This window comes from Vulpes lagopus, chromosome 11 (assembly GCF_018345385.1).
Source record: "Vulpes lagopus strain Blue_001 chromosome 11, ASM1834538v1, whole genome shotgun sequence".
NCBI classification, from domain to species: Eukaryota; Metazoa; Chordata; class Mammalia; order Carnivora; family Canidae; genus Vulpes; species Vulpes lagopus.
In genome coordinates, this window is record NC_054834.1 from 110026189 (window position 1) to 110045980 (window position 19792).

The following is a 19792-nucleotide window of genomic DNA, read 5'->3' on the forward strand; positions in this document are numbered from 1 at the left end:
AGCTGGGGACAAGTAAACTGCACAAAGTCACAGAATTGTGACGGAGGGCAGAAGCATCCTACTTTTCCAACTTTAGATTTCACTCTCTTGTTACTTTTCCACATCGTTGCCCCACATAACATTCATCCGTGGATGATAAATGCGACTTTGTCTGCATAATTGTCTTCTATGTTGTGTATGTGCTCACTTAATATTTGCTGGTTAACGTTATCTTACCTTTTGTTTACTTGATGAAGAACTCTTGAAATTGTCCCTAATTTTTTTCAGGGCCCCCCCGGTCCCCCTGGAACTGCAGGATTCCCCGGTTCCCCTGGTGCTAAGGTAAACATGTATTCCCATAGAAGAATATAAAATAGATCTTAGGACAACAGAAAATCATTGATTTGCTTCTTGAAAAAAAAAAATATATATATATATTTTACCCATCAAGTAGATATCTTTTCAGATCTTTAAAGCCCTTATTTTTTATTCCAAAAGGGGTTACCCATGACATTCAACTATTCTGATGTCTCCTTATTTATGCCTTTTCTTTTTTCCCAGTCTCTTTCTGAAAAGCAGCTCACGTAGTCGCACTCATAGCATTTGTCTCCACCTTCACGACTGATGATTCTTTCCTTGTGATAGACTATATTGTCAAACTACTCGGGGCTTTGGGAGCTGGGTTTCAACAGGCCTAATGATTAGAAGTGGCAAGAGAAGCTGACTACTCGGGACTTTACACCTTAGGGTGAAGTTGGACCCGCGGGATCTCCTGGTTCAAGTGGCTCCCCTGGACAAAGAGGAGAACCTGGACCTCAGGGACATGCTGGTGCTCCAGGCCCTCCCGTAAGTAACAAGTATGGCCGTCGGGGAGTGTTGCCTCACTTCTTTCATGAAAGCAAATGTTTTAAGGTTGCTATCAATTAAAATACTTTTTTGAAAAAAAAAAATCACCGCTTGGTGCTTAGAAATATTCTATTGTGATAAACACTGATTTTATTAGTACCAAAATTCATGGGTTTTGAGGTTTACACTCTTCTAGAATTTATGAATTTTGTTTATATGACAAGGTGAAGCAGAGGATGGATAGTTATCTGGTACTTCAAATACTGTGCCCCAACTGATCGCCAATCACAGAAATTCGGAGAAGAAACAGGATTAAAAACCCTCTCCTATTTATTATTTAAAAATTTAGACCAAGGGCATATTATCTTTAGATTACTCAGATAATGATAATTCTTTTGCCTACATTTTACATGTTGTGCTGTAGTTGGAGGAATCACCGAATCTCTACAAAGCCCAGCACCCATCAATAGATTTACTTTGCAAATGTACATTCACTATTTGCATTGTTTTTAATATGCTCTTCTCCCCTTGTAGGGCCCCCCTGGGAGCAATGGTAGTCCTGGCGGTAAAGGTGAAATGGTAAGACACCCTCACTTCCGTCCTCACTTCACCCGCTCACGTTATTGGCTTCCCTTGCACTTTGCATGACATTGCATTCGTGGTGTTTGAGTTAGCTGTCCAGAAAAGAAGGTTCAAGTTTGACTAATGTGACGTTCTTGGGCTATTTTTAGGGTCCCGCTGGCATTCCTGGAGCCCCTGGTCTGATAGGAGCCCGGGGCCCTCCCGGACCACCCGGTACCAATGGTGCTCCTGGACAGCGAGGTGGTGCAGTAAGTTCATATTTTCCTTAGTTGCCTGGAAGATGGGACTTAATTCCCACAACAGAAATATCAACAGCAGACTTTCTGTACTTGTTCCGTTGATTTTATGTTGACTTCAGTCTGGGTTTATAATTGGATTAGTTGTTGCTGCTGATGATTTTGTTAGCCTGTAACTCCCTGTTTTTAAACCAAGATTTTGTTTCATTTAGGGTGAACCCGGTAAAAATGGTGCCAAAGGAGAGCCAGGCCCACGCGGTGAACGTGTAAGTATTACGCCCGACAGAATCGGTTATTTCTTATTCCAGGTGAAAATTTGGCAAAAGAATTAACCCTTTATTGGCATCCTTTTTAGGGTGAAGCTGGTTCTCCAGGTATCCCAGGACCTAAAGGTGAAGACGGCAAAGATGGCTCGCCTGGAGAACCGGGTGCCAACGGACTTCCGGGAGCTGCAGGAGAAAGGGTAGGTTTCCCATAAGCATCTAAAAGGAGCAGGATATCATGCTCATCCACAGAGAGCTTCACTTGCAGGGTGAGGATACCGTCCTCAATCCCAAATACTGTCTTTGAGGCATTGGATAGCACGAAAATATCCACTGCTACTCAAAAATTATGAAAAAGTTTCATGCTTTGGGCCACAACATTTGCCTTTCACTGTCTCCAGGGTGCACCTGGATTCCGAGGACCTGCTGGAGCAAATGGCCTTCCAGGAGAAAAGGTAGATGACTTTAAGGTCTAACTTTGTAAATGCTGGTACTACAAATGGTCATCTTCTTCCATACAGTGTCCCATTAACTGAAACCTAAACATCGGAAAGAAATACACTGGAAGTTAAAAATCATAATAATTCTCAGCATACAATGGTCCCAGCCCCTGCTCAGCCCGTCTCCTAGCTTCATAGCTAAAGCAAGTCACTTAACTTCTATGAGAATTCTTTAGCTCATCTGTCATTGGAGAATGATTCATTTCAGCATCATTGCAAGAATAAAGTTAATCAAAATGCCTGAAAGTTCTTTGAAGACTCTAAAATACTGTACAAATATGGTTTGATATCATCAAAGATATTTGACTTTATATGCACAGAAACATGTCGTTATGCTCACTGAATATTGGTGGCATGTGATGTTCATCAGAGTTGCCTTAAAACATTCCCAATATGATCATCCAAACTAATGGGGAACAGTGATTGTAGGGCACGTCGTGACCTAAATATGGTCAATGTCTAGGTCAGTGAAGGATCTTTTACCTATTTGTTGACTTCTTTCACCTCTTAGGGTCCCGCTGGGGAGCGTGGTGGTCCAGGCCCTGCAGGGCCCAGAGGAGCTCCTGGAGAACCCGGCCGAGATGGTGTCCCAGGAGGTCCAGGAATGAGGGTACAGAGAAGCGCTCGTTTGCTTGACACTCACATTTAGTGAGAAGAAAGACAAATAAGGGAGCATTAAAGACAACTTAAGGCAGACTCTACTTTTATAGCATCAAAAAATACTCTTAAGATAAAGTTAGAATGACTGAAGAAAACCAGAAGGCTTGACTGAGACACTTTATAGATTGAAAAATATGCGCCAGTAAAAGGCTATGTACGAAATCTCACAGTTTTACAGATTTTTTTAAAATTAACATTTTAAGATCACCTGACTGACTGCCTTCTTCGATCTAGGGCATGCCCGGAAGCCCAGGAGGGCCAGGCAGCGATGGGAAACCAGGGCCTCCCGTAAGTACATCTTTGACATCTCTGTTTATAAGCCCAGTGAATAACGGAACGCGCAGTTTGGCTGGCGTTGATGTGTATTGCGTAGTCTTGGTATACAGCTGGCATAGTTTCATGGGATCTTTATCAAACCTCTGTTAATGCAATTTTGTCTCATTAGGGAAGTCAAGGAGAAAGTGGTCGACCAGGTCCTCCAGGCCCATCTGGTCCCCGAGGTCAGCCTGGCGTCATGGGTTTCCCTGGTCCTAAAGGAAATGATGTGAGTTCCTCCCTTTATTTCCTCGGTAAATATTTGACAGAGGCTTTTCCTTCCCATATGGAGTTCAGAGGTGGCCAAGACTTGATCTCTGCTTCAAAGAAGTAGAATATAGGAAAAGTAAAATGCCATGTGAGACTGGGTGGGTTTTGTGGTTTGCTTTCTTTTTTAGAGGTCTGGAGAAAGAGTAGTGAACTTTATGGAAATCTAGTTCTAGAAAATAATTTCTTGGCTGTGGATGCATGCATGTGTATGTGTAAGAGGCAGATCCCAACTATCAGGGAATGGGACACTGAAAGATTTCGTTTTGAGAATTAATAAATCCTGGCCACTCCTTTAGGGTGCACCTGGCAAGAATGGAGAGCGAGGTGGTCCTGGAGGTCCCGGCCCTCAGGTACGGAGCTGTCGTTAACTTGTTTCCAGCTTTCTCTAGAAGCCTTCATTCCCAACCTATGACTTCTACTATCTCCGTTACCTCTGCTTCCCTAACTGATTTTTTTTTTTTTAGGGTCCTGCTGGAAAGAATGGTGAAACTGGACCTCAGGGTCCCCCGGGGCCTACTGTAAGTTTACTCACGTAACTTGGAGATGGGAGTGAGTGGGAATGGGGCCGAGGAATGATGCCATCGTTCACCAAAGCAGTTCTGAGGCTTGGTTACTTAGCTAGCTAAATGCTGGCTAACTAGAAGTGAAGATCACGTTGTACGAGGTTCCCTTGCATCAACCCTGCAGGCCAGACTCCGTCCTCCTTCACACTATTAAGTTTTAAACTAAGCAGTGAGCCTGTTGAAATCAAAACTGTGTGGACTAAGTATGAAAGGATATTTTATAATAGGACATCTCATTGTACTTTCCTACGCTAGGGGCCGGCTGGTGACAAAGGAGACGCAGGACCCCCTGGTCCACAAGGGCTACAGGTAAGAAGTCGCTACCTAAGTATCCCTGGGTTCCTGCTTCTACCAGACAATTCAGTACTTCCCTTGTGAGCTGTATTTGTTGAGCTGATTGACAGTTCGGGTTTTTTGGTGCCACTCCTAGATTACAATTCATCTTCAGCTTAAAATGTGTGGGTCTGTCTTCCACCTTGAAATAAAATGACAGACGATGTGAGTCGACATTCCTGTTGCAGATTGATTATTATTATTATGCAATTAATGTGCTTAATTAATTAAGCACATCAAATTTTTTATCCTTAGGCCTACTTCTGTTATAATTTAAGTCCACAGAGCAAACCCATATTACCATCCGTTCATTTTTACCTACAGCAACAGAAAAACTAGAGGGAGGGATCCCTGGGTGGCGCAGCGGTTTGGCGCCTGCCTTTGGCCCAGGGCGTGATCCTGGAGACCCGGGATCGAATCCCATGTCGGGCTCCCGGTGCATGGAGCCTGCTTCTCCCTCTGCCTATGTCTCTGCCTCTCTCTCTCTCTCTCACTGTGTGCCTATAATAAATAAAGAAAAATTAAAAAATAAATAAATAAATAAATAAATAAATAAATAAATAAATAAGAAAAACTAGAGGGAGATAAACATTAAGTTTGGAAGATATGATTGTCCCAGCTGCACCCCTGGGTTTGGAGACCCACAAAGCTCCTAGCCTGAAAAAGACCACTAAACCTTTTTGAATACCTTGCAGAAACACACAGATGAGAAGCTTTTCTGTGAGCAGTGTCTGAAGTGATTACACAACACAAAATGTGGTTCTTTGTAGGGTTTGCCCGGAACCAGCGGACCTCCAGGAGAAAATGGAAAACCCGGTGAACCAGTAAGCTGCATGCCTTTTTTTTTTTTTTTCAAAAATCAGAAGCCAAAAGAATAAATCGTAATCACTCATCAGTTATTACCTTTTGCATTTTCTCACGCCATGGTTTCTGAGTTTTATCATTTGCTTTTTAAATATTCATTAACCAAACCAAGAAAAATTATTCAATCATAGCTGTCACATGGACTGTTTCGGTTTTACCGTAAAAGAAAGGGCACACAGCTCAAGATTCAACAAACTGTACAAAATGCCAACAAGTCCTTTTGCTTATATTCACACAACCTGGATCCTGACATAGGCCTAATCGTATAACCCCGTCTTCTAGGGCCCGAAGGGTGAATCTGGTTCACCTGGAGTTCCAGGAGGCAAGGTAAGTATTTCAATTTATTTTCTAATTTCTTCAGCCTGTTAGAGAGACTTGGTTAGCGACTCCCTTTTAGTACATCAAACCCAAATGGTCTTTTCTTAGAATCAGGACGTGGCAAACAGTTGGCCAACACCCTTAGGGTAGCTCAAGACATTTCCAGGACGTTAGATTTGCATCATCTATAAAATCACATTTTCTGACATGAACAAATGCTACAGAAGCAACTGAGTGTCTGAAACTGCAATCGCTGAATCTTTCCAGGGCATGGATTCCACATAGGAAAACTGTTTAAGTAGAAAAACGTTTTTTTAAAAATGCCCCCATGAGTAAAAGAACAGTAGCAGTGTCAGAGGCAGCGGGTCAGGCCAGGTACCAAGGTCCCTCTTTACGGACTCTTCCCATGTCACCTCCCTGCTCAGGGACAAGCGTCTCACAAGCGCATTTCCCAGGTGTCACGGTCAGTGCTGTGAGCGACAAGCATGCCCTCCACTGCGGGCCCGCTAACCGCCTTCTCCCTCCCGCCAGGGCGACTCGGGTGCACCGGGCGAGCGTGGTCCTCCCGGGGCTGCAGGCCCCATGGGCCCCCGAGGTGGAGCTGGACCCCCAGGCCCCGAAGGAGGGAAGGTGAGCGGTGGGGACCTGTGGCCACCCATGGGTGCCGGCGTGGTGGCCTCCCGGCGCTTACTGTGTCTCCCCCACCCCAGGGTGCTGCTGGCCCCCCCGGGCCACCCGGCTCGGCAGGTACCCCCGGTCTGCAGGGGATGCCTGGAGAGAGAGGAGGGCCCGGCGGCCCCGGCCCCAAGGGCGACAAGGTAGGATGGCCACGCAGGTGCCAAGGCCAACCTGCTCCCAAAGCCACCCTACGGTCCTGCGGCTACGACCCCACCCCGGGCAGCCTCCCGGGGTTGCTCCTGGGCCCGTTCCAGCCATGACGCTGACTTCTGTTTGACAGGGCGAACCAGGCAGTGCAGGTGCAGATGGAGCCCCAGGGAAGGATGGTCCCAGGGTGAGTGTCTCTATGACCTGGAAGTTTCTCTCCTCCACTTGTAGTTGCTGTAAAACCTCATCATGGTGGCCTAGACCGTATTTGGCCACTTTCTGACCACTAGGAAGGCCCACATGACATGAATGTTAAAATTCCTGGCTTATATCTGTCATTACCTGATGGTCCGACCGTGACGTGAGAATAGAAAAATCTCAAAAGTCTGATAAAGGTTAAAAGCTAAAGTCATAATGAGTCACTAACATCCAACATAATCAATAATGTTCATGAAGGAATCTTTTGATTTGATGAACATCGTAATTCTGTGGTATAGTCAGACTGTGGGCATCTACCTACCGATAGAAAATACACACAACTTATGCTAACCTCAAAGACACCAGCTTTCAGAGCTTATACGCACATTCCCACGCAAATGAGAATGTGTACAACGGCTGGGCCAGGGTCAGCTCTGGGGATGGTACCAATGCCAGTCGCTTGGTTCCAACATGGTACAACAGTTGTGTAGATACTGACATTCAGGGATGCTGAGAGAAAGGTGCATAGGATTTTCTTGTATCTTCTTTTGCAACCTCCTGGAAGGCATAACTATTTCAAAATAAAGGTTAAAAACAAACAAAATAGAAAAACATTACCATCAATTCTATCCCCGTTCGCAAACACCTTCTAGATAGGACTGCAGCCAATAAGCATGATTGTCCATAAGCATGACATGCGTCATTACGTAGGTGTTATATTCATGGTGGATGCCTTAAAGAAATTCATACAAATTTCACTTTTGACAGATTTGATGGGTAAGCCATCATCCAATTAAAAAACCCACCTAATCTAAAAAAAATAAAAATAAAAAATAAATACATAAAAAATTTCAAAAAAACCACCTAATATCTCACTTAGGTAACGTAGGTAAAACTTTACTATTTGAAGATGCCAATTTGAAGATTTTAATATGTGTATTTATATTCTGGGTATTTAAACATTTTGGATCATCAAGCTGTTGACTAAGGCAACGCATTTTAATTTTTAAAAAGATATTATCGTAAGATGTTATGTCACATCATTATCTTCTGCAATGGAAAGAAAAATGAATCAATAAATTGCCCCTGGAAAGGAGAAAAAAATGAGTGGGAACTATCAGAAAGGGAGACAGAACATAAAGACTCCTAACTCTGGGAAACGAACTAGGGGTGGGGGAAGGGGAGGAGGGCGGGGGGTGGGGGTGACTGGGTGACGGGCACTGAGGGGGGCACTTGATGGGATGAGCACTGGGTGTTATTCTGTATGTTGGCAAATTGAACACCAATAAAAAATAAATAAAATAAATAAAAACTGAATCAATAAGTTGCCCCTGAATCCCTTAGAGGCAGCCCCCTCGAAGCTCATAGTTCTTAAGCTCTGCAATATGTACGCGCCAAGTGAAGCGTATCGTTGGAGCCAGAAAACAAGTCCTATTGTCCTATTATCTGGTTGATCAGATCAATGCTGTGTCTATATTCTCTGATTAATAGGAAAGAGGATGCTTTTTTGCCTCTAAAATTAAAAATGTGTTTCTTTTTTCTTCAGGGTCCTACCGGTCCCATCGGCCCCCCTGGCCCAGCGGGTCAGCCCGGAGATAAGGTAACAGGGAACACTACCTAGAAACACACACAAATGCCCCCGGCTTCTTCAGACGCAGAGCAATATCGTCTTCCTCTTTCTTCAGGGTGAAGGTGGTGCCCCCGGCCTCCCGGGCATAGCTGGTCCTCGCGGTGGCCCCGTAAGTGAGAACGAGGCCTCGGGTCACTCTTGCGCCCGCCAGGCCGAGCACTTCCCCAGCAATCCCGCCCCAGGACCTGAGTCTCAGCCGTGGGAGACTGTTTCCTTAGGCCAAAATTCCTAGATCTAAAATTCACGAGAGAGAGTTTTAAGTCACACCTTCTCTCCTAAATAATTCTGGAAAAGATATAAAAAATGGCATGAATAATGCACATTTGTAAGTATTTGTTAAACCTGCAGGATATTTGCCTGAGGCACCTTCTAGATCTAAAATCCTCTGCCTTCAGGGTCTGCAAGGACAGATACGGAGTAAAAGGCTTTAATTAATTAGTTGACCGATTTCTCAATTAACACTTTTACTATATTTTTAGATTCTCACATGTTTTAGAATTACAGATCGCATGTGTCAGACACTTCCGAATGCTCAGGTTGCTTTCCCGGCAAATAACCGTCCTAGCCGGAGGGCTCTGGGGTGCGCCCTCGGCGCCCCGTTGAGGAGCGGGGAGTCTTCCAGAAGCCACCCTTGGAGGCTGCCGAGCGGGTGTGGGGGGCCGCATTCCGTGGGAAGGGCACCAATGGGAGCGTGTTTCCCCCCAGGGCGAGAGAGGTGAGCACGGCCCCCCGGGACCCGCCGGCTTCCCCGGAGCTCCCGTGAGTACCGTCGGGGTGTGGGGCAGGCCCGGCCGCTGGTGCCTGGGCCCCGGGCCCCTCCGCTGCTGCCCGGCTCTCCCTCCCTTCCCCTGGCGGGCGGGGATGGGAACACCTGCCCCACTTATGGGAGGCGGGGGACGCCCCGGGTGAGCACGCCCTGGAGATGTTCGACGTCCCCCTGTTGCAAGACGATACAATCAAAACGCGCTCGGCCTGGCCCTTCCCGAGGGCCCCCCGTGCTCACCTGCCCCACAAGTGGCGCCTTGGACCTCCCCCGGGGAGGCTTCCCTTACCAGGCCGTGGCCTGTCTGCCGAGAACCTTCTTTCCCAATCGTATGCAACCGTCCTGCCCCCCCGAGAATTCTAGTTTCTGCAGAAAAACTAGGACGAGCCGCGGGCACGGTGAAGGCCGCGGCTCACGGGCTGTCGTTTCCCACCTCAGGGACAGAACGGCGAGCCCGGCGCTAAGGGCGAGAGGGGCGCCCCCGGCGAGAAGGGTGAAGGAGGCCCCCCCGGAGTGGCAGGGCCCCCCGGAGGAGCCGGGCCCGCGGTGAGTACCCTCGTGCTGCCCCACGGCGTCCCCGGGCGGCCGGACGCCAGGCCTCGGGGGACGGGCCCGGCCTCAGGGAACCGGCCCGAGGTGTCCTGGCCACTCCACAGTCCCCGTCGCCTTGACTTCAGTTTGTCGTGCACTGGGGGGCCTGGGGTAGAGGGTCGCCACGCGGCTTCGTCAGCGCACCTTGGCCTGGAGGAGCCCGACGGTGACCCGAGCAGGGGCACGACTGATGATCACATAAGCAGAGCCACCGTTTCTTGGAGGCTTAGTGCTTCTTTCAAGTTTTGACCTTGGCGGTTTTCTGATGAACCATTTCTACCTCCATTCCATCCAGGGTCCCCCCGGCCCCCAGGGTGTCAAAGGTGAACGTGGCAGTCCCGGCGGTCCTGTGAGTAATGGGGCTCCGGCCAGCGTCCCCCCCACTACGCAGAAGCACTGCTCAATTCCCATCCGTAGAAAAACTGCCTTGAAAGTGCTAGACCCCTCTCGGGGGATCCCGAACAACTACAATCCCCCAATCACATAGGTTCTGTTTAAATCCCAAAAGGAAAAAAACAAACCGTGAATGATCCCAGGGTGGAAAACGGATCCCATTTCTTATACTTTATATGTGTTTTTTGTACTTGATTATTCATCCTGCTTGGCTTGTGAAATTCAAAAATATGTTGTCATTTCCCAGGGTGCCGCTGGCTTCCCTGGTGGTCGTGGTCTTCCTGGCCCTCCTGGCAATAATGTGAGTTTTTTTCTTAATATTTTTTCTTTAGTCCATAAAGCATAGTCACATATGCGTAGGATGAGAAACACCCGTCGCTACTATTCTTTGTATGAAATCCCATGTAAAATGCAGGTAGAAGAGGGAGATAAAGGAGGGAAGAAACATTCATCGTTCCATTGCAAACTACTCAAATCTCAAAAAATCTCCTTGTAGGGTAACCCAGGCCCCCCAGGCTCCAGTGGTGCTCCAGGCAAGGACGGGCCCCCCGGTCCACCGGGTAACAACGGCGCTCCTGGCAGCCCTGGGGTGTCGGGACCTAAAGGTGATGCTGGCCAGCCTGGTGAGAAGGGATCGCCTGGCCCCCAGGGCCCTCCGGTGAGCGGCTCTCTTGCTCTACCGATCGACAATACCGCTTTGTTTTTAATTATGGATTCACCAGAGGAAAACACAGTCACATAGAGAAGGACCAAGCCTTTATTATTTGCTCAACAGGGAGCCCCAGGCCCTCTCGGAATTGCTGGGATCACCGGGGCCAGGGGTCTCGCGGGACCACCAGGCATTCCAGGTCCTCGGGGAAGTCCAGGCCCACAGGGCGTCAAGGTGAGCGTGGCCGTCTTTCCCTGCACCCGGTTTCCTTTGACAGCCCTCGGACAGCACTAACCGTAGCCAGCGCGCAACGGACACGTTTTCCTGTAAAGCTGCAAATTCTTGATATTTTCAGGAAGCATGCGTAGTATCAAAAGGCCGCGGAGCAAAAACAATGGATGTCGTAGGGCAGCCTCGAACGTAGACACTAATAAACTGGTATTGCAGCAAATATCCTGCCACCTCGAATACCCCTGCTAGGTTGTGAGCATTTTACTTTGCTGACTGTCCGTTTTAAAGAGGGAGATTTTAGGTAGTTTTAGGAACAGATCCAATCGACCTTTAATAAAACAAAGTTTTGGGGATCCCTGGGTGGCGCAGCGGTTTGGCGCCTGCTTTTGGCCCAGGGCGCGATCCTGGAGACCTGGGATCGAATCCCACGTCAGGCTCCCGGCGTGGAGCCTGCTTCTCCCTCCTCCAGCCTGCTTCTCCCTCCTGTGTCTCTGCCTCTCTCTCTCTCTCTGTCTATCATAAATAAATAAGTAAATAAATCTTTAAAAAAAAACTTTAAAAAATAAAATAAATAAAAGTTTTTCCTTGAAAAATAAGCACATCTCATAACATTATATTAATTGATTGTTAAAGTAAGTTTTAAAAAATTAAATTTTTTTATAAAGTAAAACAAAAAAAGATAAAATAAGTCAAAGTAAAATGTCTTTTATTTCTTTGTGTGCAGGGTGAAAGTGGGAAGCCAGGACCCAGTGGTCACAACGGAGAGCGCGGTCCTCCCGGGCCCCAGGGGCTTCCCGGCCTGGCCGGCACGGCTGGTGAACCTGGAAGAGACGTAAGCACCAGCTCTTGGGCAATGTCGGGCTGTCCAGGCCGTACCTGGTCACTTATTTAAGCAGCGGTCGGGCCGTGCCCTCATGTCAGGAGCGTAAATATTGTCAAAGCTCCCCTTGTTTCTTAGGGACAGATCCCCCTTCTGTGACAATTTAGAACGATGCTAACTAATAGTTACCAGAGATTGTGACGGCGAAGGGTGAGCTCGCCAGGGGAACGGAGGCCCGGGGAGCCTTTCCCTAGATTGCAGGTTTCCGTTATCAGCTTATGTCACGGTTTCTCCAGCTTTTGTCACCTGTGTCCTAAGGGTTTTCTCAGACACCTTTCCCCGACCACGTCCCCCGTCTCACATGGGGGAGACACACGGGCCAGAGGCCTTGGCCTGCAGCCCCCCCATGACCGCCGAGGGCCACAGGCACTGCAGAGCTGAGCCACGGGGTCCTGGGAGCACCCTGTCGTCCTGGGGTCACGGGTGGGCCCGGGCTGACCTGCCCCCTTCTCTCCTCCAGGGAAACCCAGGCTCCGACGGGCTGCCAGGCCGCGACGGCGCTCCGGGCGGCAAGGTAGGAGCAAGCGCCGAGTGGGCGGCCTCCCCCGGCCCGCGGCTGCCCCCACTCGCGGGCCCCACTCACGTGTGCGCCCTCCGCAGGGTGATCGTGGGGAGAATGGGTCTCCTGGCGCCCCGGGCGCCCCCGGCCACCCCGGCCCCCCCGGCCCCGTGGGCCCTGCAGGGAAGAGCGGCGACCGAGGCGAGGCGGTGAGTTTCCTGTGCTTCCCTGTCTCCTCCGAGGGCCCGGTGGTGGGGGGAGCGGGGTGGCCCACGTGCCAACCGAACCACCTGCCGTCGTTTCTTCGGGTTTCCTGCGACTTGTCCCTCAGGCGGCTGTGCTGTTTTTGAAAAGGGCTCTGGTAGTTTTGGGGCCCGAGCCGGCTCCTCGTGGGCCATGGCCGTGGTGCCTGGAGGGGCGAGGCCCGTGTGGCCTCATCAGCCTCCTGCCTGGGCCATGCTGGGGAGCCCGGAAAGCACCGACAAGGACAAGGTGACCTGGACTGTCACGATCGCCGCGCCCCCGACGGCCCACGACCACGGCATGACCACAACACTGACTCTGAGCGAAGGCAAAGCTTTCTCAGTGACCCGCGATCGCCGTGTGTTTGTGTTCACACAGGGCCCCGCTGGTCCCTCCGGTGCTCCTGGTCCTGCAGGCTCCCGAGGCCCCCCTGTGAGTGGCTCTGCTTCCCCTCACCCCGTGGTGGGACATGCGCCATGCCCCGGCATGTTGTGGGGGGGTGGCAACACCCACCGCCGAGGAACAGAACTGTGACTTCCTTTTGCTGATGCGGAAAGCAATTCCGAATCTAAAAGCTCCTTGGGGCCGAGGACCCACATAGCAGTTACTGGCATTTCGTGGGATTATTAGCCCCACGTGGGAACTACCCGAACAGTCCCCATCGCTGCCCGCGCGGTGCCGGCGGGAGTTCCCACTAGCGGGACGTCCCCGATGGCCAGCTGCTCTAGGTCCTGTTCTGTTTTCCCAGTGTGTGCCCGTGTTCTTGACCTTGACTTGAAATGTGTCTGTAAAGGGTCCCCAAGGTCCGCGTGGTGACAAAGGTGAAACCGGTGAACGTGGCCTTAACGGCATCAAAGGCCATCGAGGATTCCCCGGTAACCCAGGTGCTCCAGGTTCTCCGGTAAGTATGTCGGCTTTGTCAGCAAATCCCCTCCGGTGTGTGTGAACTGCAGAGCGAGGCAAGTCTGAGAGACCAAAAGGGGAAGACTGCTCCCCTCTAGAAGTGTGTGCAAAAGGAGGTGAGCGTGGGTTCGAGGGCTTGTTCGAAAGAGCTGTTGGCATGAGGCAACGGGGAGATTAAGGTGAAGGGAAATCACACTCCATCACCCTACCTGTGGCTTTTATTTGATGTTGGATGCACAGTCTCCTACATCTCCTACAAGTCCCCATTAATACTGACCCTTCTTTTCCTCACAGGGTCCTGCTGGTCACCAGGGAGCAATCGGTAGTCCAGGCCCTGCAGGCCCCAGAGTGAGTAGCATGGAAAGAGATGGGCAGACCCATGTTTTTAAGATGTTCTAGCAGAAAAAAAAATAATTAATTAATTTTAAAAAATGTTTGGGGATCCCTGGGTGGTTCAGCGGTTTAGCGCCTGCCTTTGGCCCAGGGCGCAATCCTGGAGTCCCGGGATCAAGCCCACATTGGGCTCCTGGCATGTTGCCTGCTTCTCCCTCTGCCTGTGTCTCTGCCTCTCTCTCTCTCTCTCTATGTTTATCATGAATAAATAAATAAATAAATAAATAAATAAATAAATAAATAAAATTTAAAAAAATGTTCTAGCAGAAAGGTATTCTAACATTGTGATCTCATGATCATCTTTTAGGGACCAGTTGGACCCAGCGGACCCCCTGGCAAAGACGGAACAAGTGGACATCCGGGTCCCATTGGACCACCAGGCCCTCGAGGTAACAGAGGAGAAAGAGGATCTGAGGTAAGACATCACTTACACATACGTGTACTTAGTGTGCGACAGCCCTCGCTTTTCAGAAACACTTGGTAAGATCGGCCCCGTGAGCCAGCGAGTGAGGCCCAGTACAGGCATCCCCGTAGTGTGGCAGATGAACAGGGACTTGGAGGCAGTGTCCGCCCCAGTGAGGCTCCTCTGTCAGCCTGTAGCAACCAGGGGGGAAAGATCGTGCCCACGGTTTGCTCAGAGAGCAGGTGGGTCAGAATAAGGACGAAGCCCGATTAAGCAAAGTCTCCCAGCGCTGCTGTCATGCTGGAGGCCTCATGGTCACAATCATCGTGCCGGCAAGCGTGTGGCCCACCTTCTCCAACAGCTCCCGTGGCTCCGCCACAGCTGCCAGGGCCGTCATTGCCGATACCTTCCTGTCGCACATCTCTGGTGTAGGTGCAGTAAGAACCTCTTCCCCACAAGTTACATGTCTGGTCGTTGAGACACAAGTGAGCGATCAGCCCAAAGACACAAAGCCAGTGACAAAAGTGGGATCAGAATCTGGGGGTCCTCGTCAGATTCCCTCTGTCCCGTCAGAGTTAGAGGAGTTGACATCGTTTGTTGCGAAGGAAGCAAGATAGGGTACAACGTGTGCTCCGGCTCCGCTGATTTGTACACAGTGAACCTCACGGTAACGAGTCTATTATAACCGGTTATCATTTGGTCACAAAACAAATGGACCTTCCTTGAAATGATTATGGTGACGTATTGATTGTTTGTGATGCATTTTATCAGCCTAGCAACACACCTTTCCAGCGGAGAACGGGTCCCCCATGACGCCTGTGCTTCCCGCCCTAGGGCTCCCCCGGCCACCCAGGACAGCCGGGCCCCCCCGGGCCTCCTGGCGCCCCCGGACCCTGCTGCGGTGGGGGCGCTGCTGCCATGGCTGCTGCTGGAGGGGAGAAAGCTGGCGGGTTTGCCCCCTATTACGGAGACGAGCCAATGGATTTCAAAATCAACACCGAGGAGATTATGACTTCGCTCAAATCCGTCAGCGGACAAATAGAAAGCCTCGTTAGCCCCGATGGGTCCCGCAAACACCCCGCTCGGAACTGCCGGGACCTCAAATTCTGCCATCCAGAGCTCAAGAGCGGTGAGTGGAGGGGCTCCCAGCCTCTGGCAGGGGGTGCAGACACTGCTGTCGGGGGACGGAGTGGGGGGAGCACCTGCTGGGGGAAGGACACGTCCCATAGCACACGTAGTGCTCACAGGACGTGGGTTGGCTCGAATCCACTTAATGTTTTAAGCAAGCAGACACTGCAGGTAGACAAAATGTGACATGAATAACCAAAATAGCCCAAACGTAGGAAAATTCCTGGACAATTTTGTAGAAATTTTCATACAAGTCCTAGTTTGCTCTATTCCTGCATATCAACCCCAAGCTGTCTGAGTCGTAATGCAACCTGGATCCCTGCGTGTTCAGGATAAAATTTATATAACTTGATACAGACATGATTTGCGGTTTAACTTTTGCAGTATTTATCAAATGGGATTAATTGTGTGATAAATCTAATTATTAGCTTTTTTCATATTAAATGAAAAATCCCAGACTCCTATAAAATTAAACCAAATATTGGTAATGCTGTAAGATATAAGAATATACTGGGTTAATCCTTTCTGAAAGGCAAAAATTACTGGAGGCTCTCAAATACCTTGACGTGGGACATTGCCTGTGTTAGGAGTCATTTCTGAAAATTACTTAGGATAGAGAACAACCATCAATCACAGGGACTTCGGGTTAAACCCAACGGCATAAATATAGATTAGATGAAAAGCTTACATTATTTAGCAAGACTGCACTAAATAGACAATCATCTTAAAAAGAGGGAGAGATTCAATGAACACAATCCACCAACCAGAGTCTCGGCCTAGTATCATCAGCCTTGTTCAGTATCAAGAAGTTGTATTTTACTCCAGCGTTTTTTAACCCTCGTGGCTCATTCTGAGCTTCGCAATCCCAGGGAAAGCTCCTGGGTCACGCTCTCCTATAAAACACAAGCACACTGCAAGCGGCCTTATGAATGGGCACAAACAGGGACAACAGCGGAGTCACTGTGGCCCAAACTCCACGGCTACGTGTATAACCAAGTCCCGTTATTCTCTCTCACGACTGTTCAGGAGAGTACTGGGTTGACCCCAACCAAGGCTGCAAGTTGGATGCGATCAAAGTATTCTGCAACATGGAGACCGGGGAGACGTGCCTGAATGCCAGTCCCGGGAGTGTTCCCCGGAAGAACTGGTGGACAGATTCTGGTGCTGAGAAGAAACATGTTTGGTTTGGAGAATCCATGGATGGTGGCTTCCAGGTAATAAAGGATATACCTTTTTTTTTTTTTTTTTTAAAGTAAGTCATTCCTACTTACCTGACTTTTTTGGTTCCTCCTAAATCGTTCATCACAAAGCTAAGTTAGAAAAAAAAAAAAAAAAAGCTAAGTTAGTTAATAAACAGAGGAGCCCAAATGGTTTTATATATTCGGGCGATACCTTTATGACTTTTATGACTTCTCTCCCAAAGCGAAGTTAGATCGAATTATTCTTTGTACGCACCCACCTTTCTCTCAATTCTTGACACCTTTGTTACTGTAGAGCTATATGTCATACATGCAGCAAAAACATATTCAGATGTAAAATATTCATACGTAAAATACATGAAGCACCTACGGTACGATGACCATACTACCGCGCACGAATCCTCAGGACCTACGGTTGCACCTAAGATGTCTGATCCCTTTTGTTTGTCCCCATCACAGTTCGGCTACGGCAATCCCGAGCTGCCTGAAGACGTCCTCGACGTCCAGCTGGCATTCCTCCGCCTTCTCTCCAGCCGGGCCTCCCAGAACATCACGTATCACTGCAAGAACAGCATTGCGTACCTGGATCACGCCAGTGGGAATGTGAAGAAAGCCCTGAGGCTGATGGGGTCAAATGAAGGTGAATTCAAGGCTGAAGGAAACAGCAAATTCACATACACAGTCCTGGAGGATGGTTGCACTGTAAGTAATAACATTTTTTGAAGCATGGATCACAACGATCTCAGCATTTCTAGTTTAAGCACACTGCTGTGAAAAGAACTAAAAAAAATACCGAGGGCGAACATTTGGTGTGAGTTACATAGAATCTACTGATTCGTTGTGGGGGATCTTAAATACCCCACACACGAGATATCGATCTTCTCAACCTCCATGTGAAACTAACTGAAATCAATAGAAATTTCAATTCTTAAGATGAACTTTATCAGATAATCTGGGTGGTTACTGTACATTCTGCGTAACAGTTGTTCATCTGGAGTCGATCTAAAATCTCTGCTCACTTTTTCACGTTAAAGGTTAGCTTCAGATCTATTCTTCGTTATCATTTATAAACAAAGGGAGACTTTGCTTCTAATATTAGCAAATTCCATTATGAGAGACTTACCCACTTTTCAGTAAACCGATCGTATACCTGTAGCAGTGACCAGACAGGAGCAGGCCTCCTGAGACTCTCTGCTGGGTGTACCTAAAGCTCCATAAGGCTGTTGGTTAACAATATGGTTTATTAGGCACCTGGGTGGCCTAGTCAAGTGTCCAACTCTTGACTTTGGCTCAGGTCATGGTCTCAGGGTTGAGGTCAAGGCCACCGTGGGGCTCCGCACTGGGGGTGAAGCCTGCATGAGATTCTCTCTCTCTCCCTCTTCCCCTCCTCCTTCTCCCCTCATGTGCACATGCTCTCTTTCTCAGTCTCTAAAAAAAATAAAAAATAAAATAAAATAAATATATATATAAATAAATATAAATATATTATATATTTATAAATAAAATAATATATATAAATATATAAAATAAAAAAATATCTATATATGGTTTATTACCCGGGGTGATTCTAGCTTTAAAATGGAACGGGTCTCAAATGCATGGAACATAGCCGGGGAAGTTGGCACCTCCCTTAGAGCACACTGGTTTTTTAAGCTTGACCACTCAGAGGAAGTATCTAAGTAATTGTAATGCCATGATCACTTACATTTTTTTTTTTGCTCTTTTTTACAGAAACACACTGGGGAATGGGGCAAAACAGTCTTCGAATACCGAACACGCAAGGCCGTGAGACTACCTATTATAGATATTGCACCCTATGATGTTGGTGGTCCTGATCAAGAATTTGGTGTGGACGTTGGCCCTGTTTGCTTTTTATAAACCAAACTCTATCTGAAACCCCAGCAAAAAATTTCACACTCCATATGTGTTCCTCTCGTTCTAACCTTGTCAACCAGTACAAGTGACCAACTCAATTCCAGTTATTTATTTCCAAAAGTTTTGGAAAAAAGTATAATTTGGCAAAAAAAAAAGATACTTTTTTTTTTTTTTTTTTTGCTGTTACACCAAATACAGTTCAAATGCTTTTTGTTCTATTTTTTTACCAATTTCAATTTCAAAATGTCTCAATGGTGCTATAATAAATAAACTTCAACACTCTTACAATAACACTGTGTTATATTCTTTGAATCCTAGCCCATTTGCAGAGCAATGACTAGGCTTACCATTAACAGATAAACCTTTCTTTCTGAAATAGTCAAACGTGAAATTAGAGAAGACCTCCCTGTTTCAACTACCTCAACCTGGTCAGAAATACAGATGAATTCTAGAAGTCCTGGAAGATGAAAAAAATCATATAAATTAGCAATAATTTCCTAAAATATTGGTAAAAAAGTATAGTACGAGAATTTAAAGAAAACATTTTTTTAAATCTACAACGATTTTAATCTTGGATATCAACTGCTTTTAAAGGTGCTTTTCTCCTTCCTTGTCATTGCTGAAATGGTCAAGATTACCCACATTTGGGAAGGCTTTAAAGACACATGTTATGGTGCTAATGTACTTTCACTTTAAAAACTCCAGGTCAGAATTGTTGCCTTGCATTCAAAACATAAATGCACACCATCTGTACGTGTCTCCGTTCAGAAAATTTATTGCCGTGTCACTTCAGGGGACTCTCTCTCCCTTGATCCTGTAAAAGTCAACAACAACAACAACAAAAAAAAATTACGGGGCTGCTTTTGTCACAGTAACACAGAGAATGTGCTGAAATTTAACTCTGTAAGCTTGTATGTGGTTGTTGGTCTTTTTTTTTTTTTCCTCCAGACACCCATAATAAAATATCATAATAAAACATTCCTGGTTTTCGTCACTTTTCGTAGATATAAGAAATGCATGTGTACACGCGAGAACCCTGGTGATCTTGGAAAGACGTACGGAGTTCGAATTCTCTAGCTTAATAAGGCAATGACCTCAAGAATGTGGGGTCATACGCTATGTTCAGAAGAGATCTGATGCTCAGTGGGGACTCTTGAGGATTTTTAGATTGTATTTAATGAAATTCCTGGGGTCTATTGGAAACTAAGGGCATTCTCTTTGAGTCAATCGCTGGGAATTACAACATAGGAAATTCACTTG

At 47.6% G+C, this 19792-nt stretch overlaps 1 protein-coding gene across 1 annotated transcript in view; it reads left to right on the plus strand.

Moving 5' to 3' along the window:
• The window catches only part of COL3A1 (collagen type III alpha 1 chain), a 38533-nt gene extending 19025 nt beyond the window's left edge, over nt 1–19508 (plus strand). The window contains exons 15-51 of the mRNA XM_041721638.1: nt 268–321; nt 727–825; nt 1360–1404; nt 1557–1655; nt 1856–1909; nt 1999–2106; nt 2308–2361; nt 2918–3016; nt 3301–3354; nt 3512–3610; nt 3948–4001; nt 4116–4169; nt 4470–4523; nt 5318–5371; nt 5694–5738; nt 6261–6359; nt 6440–6547; nt 6688–6741; nt 8299–8352; nt 8438–8491; nt 9088–9141; nt 9584–9691; nt 10032–10085; nt 10377–10430; nt 10626–10787; nt 10905–11012; nt 11734–11841; nt 12350–12403; nt 12490–12597; nt 13010–13063; nt 13425–13532; nt 13829–13882; nt 14235–14342; nt 15165–15459; nt 16485–16672; nt 17117–17359; nt 18389–19508. Coding sequence (XP_041577572.1) covers nt 268–321; nt 727–825; nt 1360–1404; nt 1557–1655; nt 1856–1909; nt 1999–2106; nt 2308–2361; nt 2918–3016; nt 3301–3354; nt 3512–3610; nt 3948–4001; nt 4116–4169; nt 4470–4523; nt 5318–5371; nt 5694–5738; nt 6261–6359; nt 6440–6547; nt 6688–6741; nt 8299–8352; nt 8438–8491; nt 9088–9141; nt 9584–9691; nt 10032–10085; nt 10377–10430; nt 10626–10787; nt 10905–11012; nt 11734–11841; nt 12350–12403; nt 12490–12597; nt 13010–13063; nt 13425–13532; nt 13829–13882; nt 14235–14342; nt 15165–15459; nt 16485–16672; nt 17117–17359; nt 18389–18535 — 3402 coding nt within the window. The 3' untranslated portion in view covers nt 18536–19508. The remainder of the gene's footprint in view (nt 1–267; nt 322–726; nt 826–1359; nt 1405–1556; nt 1656–1855; nt 1910–1998; nt 2107–2307; nt 2362–2917; nt 3017–3300; nt 3355–3511; nt 3611–3947; nt 4002–4115; nt 4170–4469; nt 4524–5317; nt 5372–5693; nt 5739–6260; nt 6360–6439; nt 6548–6687; nt 6742–8298; nt 8353–8437; nt 8492–9087; nt 9142–9583; nt 9692–10031; nt 10086–10376; nt 10431–10625; nt 10788–10904; nt 11013–11733; nt 11842–12349; nt 12404–12489; nt 12598–13009; nt 13064–13424; nt 13533–13828; nt 13883–14234; nt 14343–15164; nt 15460–16484; nt 16673–17116; nt 17360–18388) is intronic.
• Nucleotides 19509–19792: the final 284 nt, after the last annotated feature.